Consider the following 11,303-nt stretch of genomic DNA (forward strand, 5'->3'; position numbering starts at 1 on the left):
GGATAACACCTGTTACGGTAAGTAACTGTGCTTAACTGTGGAATTGATGATCCTGTCAGAAGTAATTGCTGCTTTTTATGGGGACGGGCAGGGATGGAGGTAATTCCTTGCGGGGATGAGTGGGGATGGAGAGGATCCTGGCGGGGACGGAGAGGATCCTGTTGGGGACGGGCGGGGATGGGTGGGATTTCTGTCCCCGCGCAACTCTCTAATCACCTTGTCACCTCACTGACATCACAAGGGGCAGGATTCCAAACTGCACCCCAATAAGAAATGCCGCAGGAGCCCCCTCAAAAGGGCAGAAGGAATCTGAGAGAGTTGCATCACCTCACTGACAGGATGCTAAGCTGCACCCCACAAATCATATAAAGACAGAGCCGAGGTTAAGGCTTTATCCCGAGGAATCCCAAAATTCTAAACTAATCCAGCTGCGGCCGCCTCTGGGAATTCGCAAGGCAAGTTTTTATTGTTCACACTTTTACATCTGCATTCGCTCTGAAGCGGTCACACAATAGATCAAAACGCAGCGTAGGGAGGAAAAAGCAGCTCGGATGATGTTGGAGGAAACGGTTCCTCAAGCAGGGCTGAGTTTCAGGCAAAGTTCACAGGAAATCTTCTCTGGAAGGTTCAATCTGAAAAAAAAATTAAAAAAGGAAATGTTAGGGTTTATATTAGACTCTTACTAGCCAGTAAGCCACCAGGAGTTTTTTAAACAGAGAATTCATATTTTGGCTGCAGGAGAAAACCCAGTGACTAAAAGAATATTCCCCTGGTGGATGCAAAGGTGCCGCCTCCCCCCACCCCCCCACAACAAACAGACTGAGACCACTGCAATTTAGATCCTTAGGGTCCGATATTCAAAAAGCACTTATTTGGTTTGTAGTGACGCTTGCCACAGGAATGTTGTGGGTTTTTGGGGGGATTGGCCTCCGTGAAGACAGGATACTGGGCTAGATGGTCTGACCCAGTAAGGCTATTCTTATGTGAGCCAATTATAGGACAATCAAGCTATTGTGACATCACTGATGAGGTTGGCTCTTAGGTATTGGTGGAATGAGGCATTATGACATCACAATCTCAGCTCTGGAATGTTGCTACTCTTTGGGTTTCTGCCAGGTACTTGGGACCTGGATTGGCTTCCGTAAAGATAGGATGCTGGGCTAGATGAACCATTGGTCTGACCAGTGCTGGTTTTGGAGGTGCCGGCTGATACCGACGCCAGTTGCAGAATCCGGCCCTAAGTGTTTATGGGGGACATTGTGAAAACTTTTACCTGGGTTAACAAGTGTTTAATTGTGGAAACACAGTGTTTGCGAACTGCTTCCTTTTCAACATGGCTAAAGTGCTGAAAGTGGGCGGAGCTGGAGTTGGGGGCATGGTTTGATTATGACACGCCCCCCTCTTTCTACTTACGCTCACTCAGTTGATGCCTCTCCTGTGCTGTCTGTTATGTTTCATCCCTTTGATTATAAGGATGGTCCCCACAATTATCCCGATGATCCCAACAGCCATTCCCAGGGCACAAGCCACTGTCTGAGTCATTTCAGAGGGAGGAGAGGGGACCTCAGCATCTGTAGAAGTAGAGTGACAAGACATAAAGATGCAGGAATCCCACATTCTTGTCCGAGTCATTACACAGGAATCTCAGCAGCAGTTTTAGAGAAAATAACACAAGAACACAGATTCTAAGGACAGGTTTGGACCTTGGCTATAGTCTAAGCATGAGGTGATGAAAGTGGGATAAGGGTTCTGGTAGTGTGCTCGGAAAGGAGAGGTTAGATTTTGGTAATATTATAGAGGAAACAGGGGGCTGGGGAGTAGAGGGGCGGTCCACCCTGGGCATGGTCTTCCTCGGGGCGTTTGAACCCCTTGCTCTCTGCCCCCCCTTCCCACTCCTCCCCCTGCCATGTGCGCATGACCCTTCCCCTATACCTTTTTAACTTTGGCTGCTCGTGTCGGCTTCAGTGCACTCTCTGACATCACTTCCAGGACCCACGCCTAGAAAGTGGCATCAGAGAGTGTGCCAAAGCTGACCCAAGCGGCAAGTTCATGGCTGCTCATGCCAAAGATAAAAAGGTACGAGGAAGATGCATGCGCACACGTGCGGCAAGAGAGTGGGAGAGGGGTGCCACCCCCTCTACACCACTGAGAGGAAGAAGCAACAGGCTTTAGCAGTTTGTTGGATCTGAATGGAGAAGGAGAGAGAAGACCCCCAAGGTTGTGAGCGGAGAGGACATGGAGGAGGAGAGTGTTGGCCACAGAAATAGAGGTTGGGGGGAGGGGCGGAAAGATAAGGAGCTCAGTCTTAGCCGTATTCAGTTTTAGGTGGTGATGAGACATCCAGTAGGCTGAGACATCCAGGTAGACATCCAGGCAGGCTGAGATTCGGACCTGGATTCCTTTGGAGATATTTGGGAGTCATCAACATAGAGGTGATATTGAAAACCATGATAAAAGATCAGTGCACCGAGGGAGTGGGTATAGATGGAGAAAAAGAGAGGGCCCAAGATAGAGCCTTGAGGAGCACCAATTGACAGCGGGACAGCAGTGGAGGAGGATTCCCCATTACATACACTGAAAGTGCGATGGGAGAGATAGGAAGAAAACCAGGAAAGCTGGAATCCCAGCGAGGACAGCATTTCGAGGAGTAGGTGGTGATCAACAGTATTCAAAACTGCAAATGTATCGAGAAGGATGAGGAGAGAGGAGAGGCTGTTGGATCTGGTCAGGAACAGGCCTTTAGAGACTTTAGCAAGGGCAGATTCCGTGGAATGGAGTGGGCGAAAGCCAAGTTGAAGTGGATCAAGAATAGGCTTGAGATGAAAGGAAGTCCAGCTACGTGGTATATAAACAGTAGAGATGCGATTCAGCCAGAGAATAAGGCTCTTTAGTGGACCCCTGTTTACATTCCCCGTCCCCACTAGCCTTTAATGGAAGAAGCAGATAAGCATCTAGCCACACACACAAGCATTCCTTCCCTAGCTGAGACCATTTTCATGCACCATTTCTGACTTGACGTGCAATTTTTACTCGTTAGTCCCCTTATCTCTAACTCCTATTTCTCTATCTTATCTGTCTACGTTCCACCTCCACCTTCACCCTAAGCTGTCTATATAAGATGTTTTATAATGTGCGGTATATTGGCATTATAGTACAATAATTACCGTATATACTTGAATATAAGTCGATCTGAATATAAGTCGACACCCCCTTCCCCCCCCAAAAAGGAGGAAAAATGGTTGACTCGAATATAAGTCGGGTGACTTAATATTCAAGTGTCAGGCTCTGCACCAGCCCCCTCCCTGCTAAGCTCCGCACCCAGCCCCCTTCCCTCCCCTGTCAGACACTACACCCAGCACCTTTCCATCCTCCCCTCCCCTGTCAGGCTCTGCACCCTTCCTTCCTTCCTTCCGCTATCAGACTCTGCCCTCTGTCCCCCCTCCCTGCCCTATCTTCATATCTCTGCAGATCTGGTGGAGGTGCAGCGGGTCCTCTGCCAATCGCTGGTGGAGGTGCAGCTTGCAGGAGCAAGCTTTCCAAACTCCTGCCCTGCTGCTAACCGGCTGCGTGATCCAATTTCTGCATCTGAGCAATTTGGCGCTGCTTCTCGGCGCTGAGCAACTTCCTTACTGGCTCAGCGCCGAGAAGCAACACCAAATCACGCTGCTGCTCATATGAAGGAATTAGATCACGCAGCCGGTTAGCAGCAGGGCAGGAGTTTGGAAAGCTTGCTCCAGCCCGCTGCACCTCCACCAGATCTGCAGAGGTATGAAGATAGGGCAGGGAGGGCAGAGCCTGGAAGGGCGAGTGCAGAGTCTGATAGGGGAAGGAAGAAAGGGTAGTATGTGAGACAACGCTGTCCCTTAGGGTGCTTTTCACTTACTCCAAAGCTTCACCAGAGGACTGTTGTCCAGCCCGTAATGTTCCACGGAGCAGGCGTATTCGTCCTTCACATCTGGAACGAAGGTCAGGTAGTGAAACTTCCGGAAAGTCTGATCCCTTACGGGGTAGAAATCCGTCTCCCCGACCCCTTCTACCACACGCTTTCCATTCTTCAGCCAGGTGACGTTGATCACGGGTGGGAAAAATTTGTTCATGAGACAAATCAGCGTGTTGGGTTCCCCCAGCAGCACGGGGTCCTCAGGGTACACCATAACCTCGGGGGCCACTGCAGAGAGGAAAACAAGAAGAGTTATTCACCAATGTTTGCGCTCAGCCTGGCTAGTCTTGGGGATTGTTAGACATGAGAAAGAGAAGTCTTTGGAGATCGGTGACTTTTTGCAGCAGAATATCCCAACTGGAGCCCATCCTACAGTTTTTAAAGGGCTGGAGATAGAGAAGCTTTTTTATAAATGGAAATCAGGGTGGGTCCACAAACGCAGCCGTACCTTGTCTACACTCTACCCATACAGGAGAAAAGGAAAATGGACTTGTTTTTGCAGGCACTGAAAACCTAACAAAATAGCTAACACAAGGAAAAAACCAGCTTTAACACAGAAACATTAAACTCCGTTCCCACATATCAAGATGTCACGACCCCCATGCAAAGATTGTAACCCCTAAGAAAGCACTGAATGTAACTGTGTAATCTCCTGGATACGGCCAATATCTTTTCTTCATGTAAATTGCAAAGGACTCCTTAAGGGGAATATTAGTGATCCATAAATACCAACGAAATGTAGTCTGGCTTCAGAACTGCATATTATTTATCTGTGTCTCAGCCCTGTTATAAGATACATTTATAACGCGCACAAGTTGCGCTGGTACTTGTTAAAAACAAAAGATGCCATTACCGTTTTCACCAGCTGAGATGTTCCAGCTCTCCATGAGAATCTTTAGATTGTAGTAACAGGTCGACATTATCCCCAGGGCTCCCTGCGCATCAAAGGAGGTATATTTGGTGAAATCAGCGAGTCTAAAGACAGATTCTTGCTTTTCCAGATCCACGTGGAACATCTCCTCGTCGTCGTAATTCTGGGTGTACTCCCCTTTCGGGCTCTGCGTCTGGCAGAACACCACTTGATCCATGATATGCTCCACTGAGGAGAAGGAGGAAGAAGAGATGGTGTTAACAGAAATGGATGCAAGATTTTATTTTTTTTTTTTTTTGGGGGGGGGGGGGTCAAACTAGAAATTGCTAATTACCAGTGGAGGAAAAAAACAGCCAAAGAGAAGAGAGAGTCCTTGAGGGAAAAACATATTTATATATGTAAATGGCTGGCACTTGTTGCATGCGGAAACCCACTTGGGCTAAAAGACCCTCTAGAGATGAGATGCAGGATCAAGACACTTTTTCCCTTGACAAATGAATGCCTGCCCTTTCTCCCATCCCAAAGATACAACGATACCTTATTTAACTCTTTACATATCTTCTTTATCGCTCTTTATGTGTCTGTGCTGTATCCTATGAAGTGCGATCCCAGAGTCGGCTCTCCCTCCGACGTCACTTCCTATGCACTTGCGGCAGGGAAGGGCGCTGCTCACCCTTACTAGGCCACTGCCTGGGGACCCCACACCACGGCCGCTTTCTTTTTAAGGCCACGTGCATTTAGTTCTGTGGGGGGGTCTGTGTTTCAACTTCTACACGTGCTGATTTATTAAAATCCCTTTATGGTTGGGATTCGACAGGCTGTTCTAAAGCTGCACCCCATTATCAATTCTCCGATCCTCTCAGATTTTATCTGTCAGAATCCTTTCCAGATATGTTGCTTGCTTCCAGTAACTCCCACAGCAAAATGAGTGCAAGAGGTGTAACTGATTTCTTTTAAAAAAAAGCTTCTTTTTTTTAAATTAGTGTTTTATTTCCAAAGCAGTGAAGATGTATCTATTAAAATACATGTTACTGGTTCTATAATACAGCAGAACTGGTCTAGATGTTCCCTGTTTGGAGGGTAACTGGGCAGCTCTATAATTCCCAGTTCTCCTGTGCCCCATAAACAATGCAGTTTAGCCTTTTACAAAGGTTCAAGGCCGGGGTGCTCAGTAGAAAAAAGATCTGCAGGACATGTACAAGGTACAGGAATTTTATTTGAGACAATAAAATAAAAAGTTTTATATCCAAAATAAGTCCTTGATATTAAATGGTACGCACCCGACACGGTCCGTGTTTCGAAAAACCCTTCTTCCTCAGGGGTCCATGATGTTCAGTGCACTTATTGAACGGAACGTTCTTGAAACACAGGCGATAAAAATTCTCCTCTCGAAAATACTGCTCAGAGAAACCCTGATAGCAGAATTAATAGCTCAGGGCTTTGCCTTCCTGTGCCCGCCCCTGCCCTTAACCCTTTTAAGGAGAGTGAAGCTTTTGTAAGATGGCGTTAACACGAGCTCAGATGCCGGCTAAAAGGAAGTGAGATTTACAGCGTTACAGTGTTTCTCTCTGTTCTGCTGTGGTTCTCTTCGGATGATTATATTTTAAAAATGGATTCCTTTTTTTTTTTTTTTTGCAGAATTTTATAATTAGTGAGGAACCTCGACTCTGCGGAAGATCAAGTTTATTAAAAATTTGATTGAACGCAAATCAGAATTTCTACGTGTTTTACAATTTATAATAATAAAGGGAGAAAAAATTTAACAAAGAATCACTTAAGAAGACATGGCTGACAAGACACAGTTAGGAAAGTTGGGAGAACTGCAAATTAAAAGTAAAGTGTACAAAAAGGGAAGACCACAGTAGGAAGGGGAGGCAATCATAAATATTGAGCGGCTCTATGTGTAAAAAAAAATTTTAGATGTTATACACCTCTTGGAAAAAGTAAGTCTTTAATAATCCCTTAAATTTCGATAAGTTTTTTTCCGTCCTGATATACAAAAGTAAAGAGTTCTATATCGTGAGGACTGTAACTGCTAGAGAATGAAAGGGGGGGAAAAATCTGTCCCCGTCACTACCACATCACCGGACCACCATCCCCTTCACCGCCCCAGCCCCGTCCCCACCGTCCCCTTCGCCGCCCCATCCCCGTCCCCACCATCCCCTTCGCCGCCCCATCCTCGTCCCCACCGTCCTCTTCGCCGCCCCATCCCCGTCCCCACCGTCCCCTTCGCCGCCCCTTCCCCGTCCCCACCGTCCTCTTCGCCGCCCCATCCCCGTCCCCACCGTCCCCTTCACCGCCCCATCCCCGTCCCCACTGTCCCCTTCGCCGCCCTGTCCCCGCATCCACCCTTCCCTCTCAGCACCTCACTGCCCTTCGGCACCCCTCGCACGGTCCATGCATCTCCCTCCCCCTTACCTTCGTGGCACGTTTTAAGATTTCAGTCTTGTTGAAAGCCGCCGGAGTGTTCGTGCAGTCGCGTGCGTATATGGGCGGACGTTGCATCAGAAGAGAAGCTTCCGCTCACACACGCGTGACTGCACATACGCTCCGGTGGCTTTCAACAAGACTGAAACCTTAAAATGCGCCGCGAAGGTAAGGGGGAGGGAGGGAGATAAATAGATTCAGGTGGGTAGGTAGGAAAAAGGGAGTGGGCCGTGCGCAATCGGTGACCGACGTGTTCCCTCCCTTAAATGCGGGGGCAAGGCCATTCACCACTCCATGGGGCAGTGGATGGCCTTGTCCCCATATCTGCAGTGAGCACCTTTCTCCCCTCCACCGTTTTGGCGGGTTACCCGCATTGTGTAACATCCACCTTGTCATTCTCTAGTTACTGCGAAAGAAGTGGCCCAACGTAAGCCAATAATTTTCAATGAAGGTATATGGAGAAGGTTTTGCGAGGAAGATCTTAGGATTCATGTCTGATCATGCAGGATAAGAAGTTATTCAGAGTAGTAAAGACGCAGGGGGATTGCGAAGATCTGCAAAGTGGCATAATCAAGCTCCGACATGGCAAGTGCAAAGTGATGAATGTCGGTAACAAAAATCTCATGCATGAATATAGGAAGTCCAGGGCGGTACTTGGAGAGACTTCCCAGGAAAGAGATTTGGGAGTTCTGATTGACAAGTCGATGAAGCCATCCGCGCAATGCGCATCAGCGGTGAAAAGGGCGAACAGAATGCTAGGAATGATAAAGAAGGGGATCACGAACAGATCAGAGAAGGTTATCATGCTGCTGTATTGGGCCATGGTGCGCCCTCACCAGGAGTACTGCGTCCAGCACTGGTTGCCCTACATGAAGAAGGACACGGTACTACTTGAAAGGGTCCAGAGAAGAGCGACTAAAAGGGTTAAGGGGCTGGAGGATTTGCCGTACAGTGAAAGATTAGAGAAACTGGGCCTTTTCTCCCTTGAAAAGAGGAGACTGAGAGGACATGATCGAAACATTCAAAATACTGAAGGGAATAGACTTAGTAGATAAGGACAGGCTGTTCACCCTCTCCAAGGTAGGGAGAACGAGAGGGCACTCTCTAAAGTTGAAAGGGGATAGATTCCGTACAAACGTAAGGAAGTTCTTCTTCACCCAGAGAGTGGCAGAAAACTGGAACGCTCTTCCGGAGTCTGTCGTAGGGGAAAACACCCTCCAGGGTTTCAAGACTAAGCTGGACAAGTTCCTGCTAAACTGGGACATACACAGGTGAGACTGGACTCATTTAGAGTACTGGACTTTGACCTGGGGGCCGCCGTGTGAGCGGACTGTTTGGCAGGATGGACCACTGGTCTGACCCAGCAGCGGCAATTCTTATGCCGGTTCTTTAGTAACTAGAGATTTAAAGGAGAGAAGTGCTATTTTCTAGATAATGCGGTCGTGTCGGGAGAGGCGACCCTTGCAACGATCTAAAGATCAGATACATCATTAATAAGTTTATTATACTGATTTAAATAAGAAAACAAAGATCATGGGACAGTCCAAATGTGATCCTATGAAGACATTGGTTATACCATTGAGTATATAAATGGCTCATGATTACATAGAGGAGAATTGATTTAAATTGCAACCTGGGTGGAATATTTGGAATTAGACCACTGTGGATACTCTCTATCTTTGTGGACTGTCACTTAACCCTTTTAGAACATTAGCCAAGTGCCAGTCTGCCATGCTCTATTTCATGTATTATCTGTAAAGGGGGAAGGGAAATATTTACCTACCTTTTCCTAAAGCCTGTCCCTGAGGCAGGGTCAGGACTGACAGAGCCAGGACCCACAAGCAGACCTCCATCCTCTGCGTCGGGGTCTTCCTTTCGGGGACCGAGAGAATCTGGGGGAACGGTGCAGATGCAGTCCCACCTGTCCACACTCAGTTGCAGACAGAGTCACCTACAGACACCCAAGAGTATCACCCACATGCACTCAATTACAGCGTCACTTGCATACACAGACCACAATATCCCCTATATAAATGCAGCTGGAGCCTCCCCTATGCACAGTCACTCACACTATACAGCCCAGTTCAACATGCAGACCCGCACTGAGTCGTCTCTAAGCCAGCCTGACAAACTCCTTACTGTTAACTCTAGCTGGCATTTGACTGGTGAACAGATACCCAACCGACATCACAGAGCCAATAGGAATATTCCTTACTGCTTGCTAATTTGTTGTCAAGTAGAAGAGATCTTTCTGTCGCCCTACGTTCCACCAGATGTCGAGTGCCTGTTGATAGGGAAATCCAGATGTTAGGTTATATTATATGTGCAATCTTATATCCCACCAAATCCTCATTAATTAGAGTTCTAGGTGGGTTACAGGTGGCATATTGTTACATAGAATTTTGTGTAGAGTTAAATATGTTACAAAGAATTGCACATTCTGCATAAAAAGTTATCAAATTATAAATACAATCTGAGGTAATATATCAGAACTAGCAGCTTGTGTGCCTAAACTTCATACATCTGGTTTCTCAAAAAAAAAAAAGCTAGTCAAAGCAAATAAAATCAAAGGTATCATCTCATTTCCTTTATGGGTTTGGTTTTTTTAAATTTCTATATACAGGGTGCCCACAAAAACCCTCCTTGATTTTTAAATGGTTACAAAGCCAACATTTATTGGAATATTCTTTCACCTTTAAGGCTACTGTTTCATATGGCATCTGAGGATTAAATACACTCGATGTGCGCCCCACCTGTTACTCGGCAAACATCGACGCGATAATTGAGTTCGGACCAGACTCTCCGAAGCATATCCGGCGTGATCGCGTTTATAGCTTCAGTGATGCGTTCCTGCAGATCATCCATAGTTGCGGGTAGTGGAGGTACGTACCCCCAAAGGAAAAAGTCACAAACAGTAATGTCCAGTGATCTCGGGGGCCACTTGAGGAACATCGCATTGTCTGAAGGTTATAACTTCTGCATTAATTGCAGATTATAAGGGTGAAAGTGCAAGCGATTGTGTAAGATCTTGCTAACCCATGCTTTTAAGGACTTGTATTTGCTGTCATCTTATTTATAAACATATTCCAATAAGTTTTGGTTTTGTAATCATTTAAAATCAAGGAGTGTTTTGGGGGGCACCCTGTATTACCTTCAAAAGTGGACTATTATTGCTATATATTACCTTCAAAAGTAGAATCTGCACTGCTGACCAGCTATTTTCTGAGGTTTCCCCCCTGTCATTTCCTGAACCAGGTCCAGAGGCAATCGATCGCGTTTGGAACAAAGCCACAAATGCAGCCAGGTATGCAATAACATCTGATCGTTTGAGGCTGCCAGAGCTTGCTGACTCCTGATATAAGCTGTGCTCCGAGGCTGCCCTGTCCAGAGAGCTGATGTTCTGTCACCTGCTCTGCCAAGGGACAAAGGCAGCACTAGGACACCAAGAAGGACTTCCTCAACCTGTCCTGGAAGCCCTACAGCCAGTCAGGTTTTCAAGATATGCTCATTTATGTCATGAGTATCCTGAATATTTGACTATCCCTGGGATCTGCTGTAGCCCCTGAACCCACTTTTACTAATAAATAATAATAAAAAGGTGACTCTTTGCCTGGGAATACGTCTTCAAGAAAACTTTATTGAATTTCCAAAGAACTCAACATGGATCCACGTTTCGGAAAAAATGATGCCTTCATCAGGAGTCAATAATACATACACTGAAAAAGGTCATGGAAACCAGAGTGTGGTATATGATCAGAAACGGCACATAAAGGCCCCCTTTTACAAAGCCACGCAGCCGAGTGACTCACGGCAAATGCTCTCACACCCATTCTTTTCCTATGAGCGTCATCGCATTTTCCGTACCTTCCCTCGCTGCCGGCTTTTGTAAAAGAGGGGGGGGGGGAACATGTTGAAACATATCATCTTCACCAGCGTCTCCCAATCTGTGGCACACTTTTTCAGGGGATAGGTACGTTAGATAGATTGTGAGCCCGCCGGAACAGATAGGATAAAATGCTTGAGTACCTGAATGTCAACTGCGTAGACAACCTCCATTGACAGGTG

At 46.8% G+C, this 11,303-nt stretch overlaps 1 protein-coding gene across 1 annotated transcript; it reads right to left on the reverse strand.

Moving 5' to 3' along the window:
* Positions 1 to 378: 378 nt before the first annotated feature.
* LOC117350052 (H-2 class II histocompatibility antigen, A-Q alpha chain-like) lies at positions 379 to 9,368 on the reverse strand. Its single transcript, XM_033923972.1, has 5 exons — positions 9,022 to 9,368; positions 4,794 to 5,039; positions 3,884 to 4,168; positions 1,414 to 1,571; positions 379 to 632 (listed from the first exon to the last, which is right to left on the reverse strand). The coding sequence occupies exons 1-4, from the start codon at positions 9,089 to 9,091 to the stop codon at positions 1,420 to 1,422; spliced, it is 753 nt and encodes a 250-aa protein (XP_033779863.1). The 5' UTR covers positions 9,092 to 9,368; the 3' UTR covers positions 379 to 632; positions 1,414 to 1,419.
* Positions 9,369 to 11,303: the final 1,935 nt, after the last annotated feature.

The sequence above is a fragment of the Geotrypetes seraphini genome, chromosome 16, assembly GCF_902459505.1.
Source record: "Geotrypetes seraphini chromosome 16, aGeoSer1.1, whole genome shotgun sequence".
NCBI classification, from domain to species: Eukaryota; Metazoa; Chordata; class Amphibia; order Gymnophiona; family Dermophiidae; genus Geotrypetes; species Geotrypetes seraphini.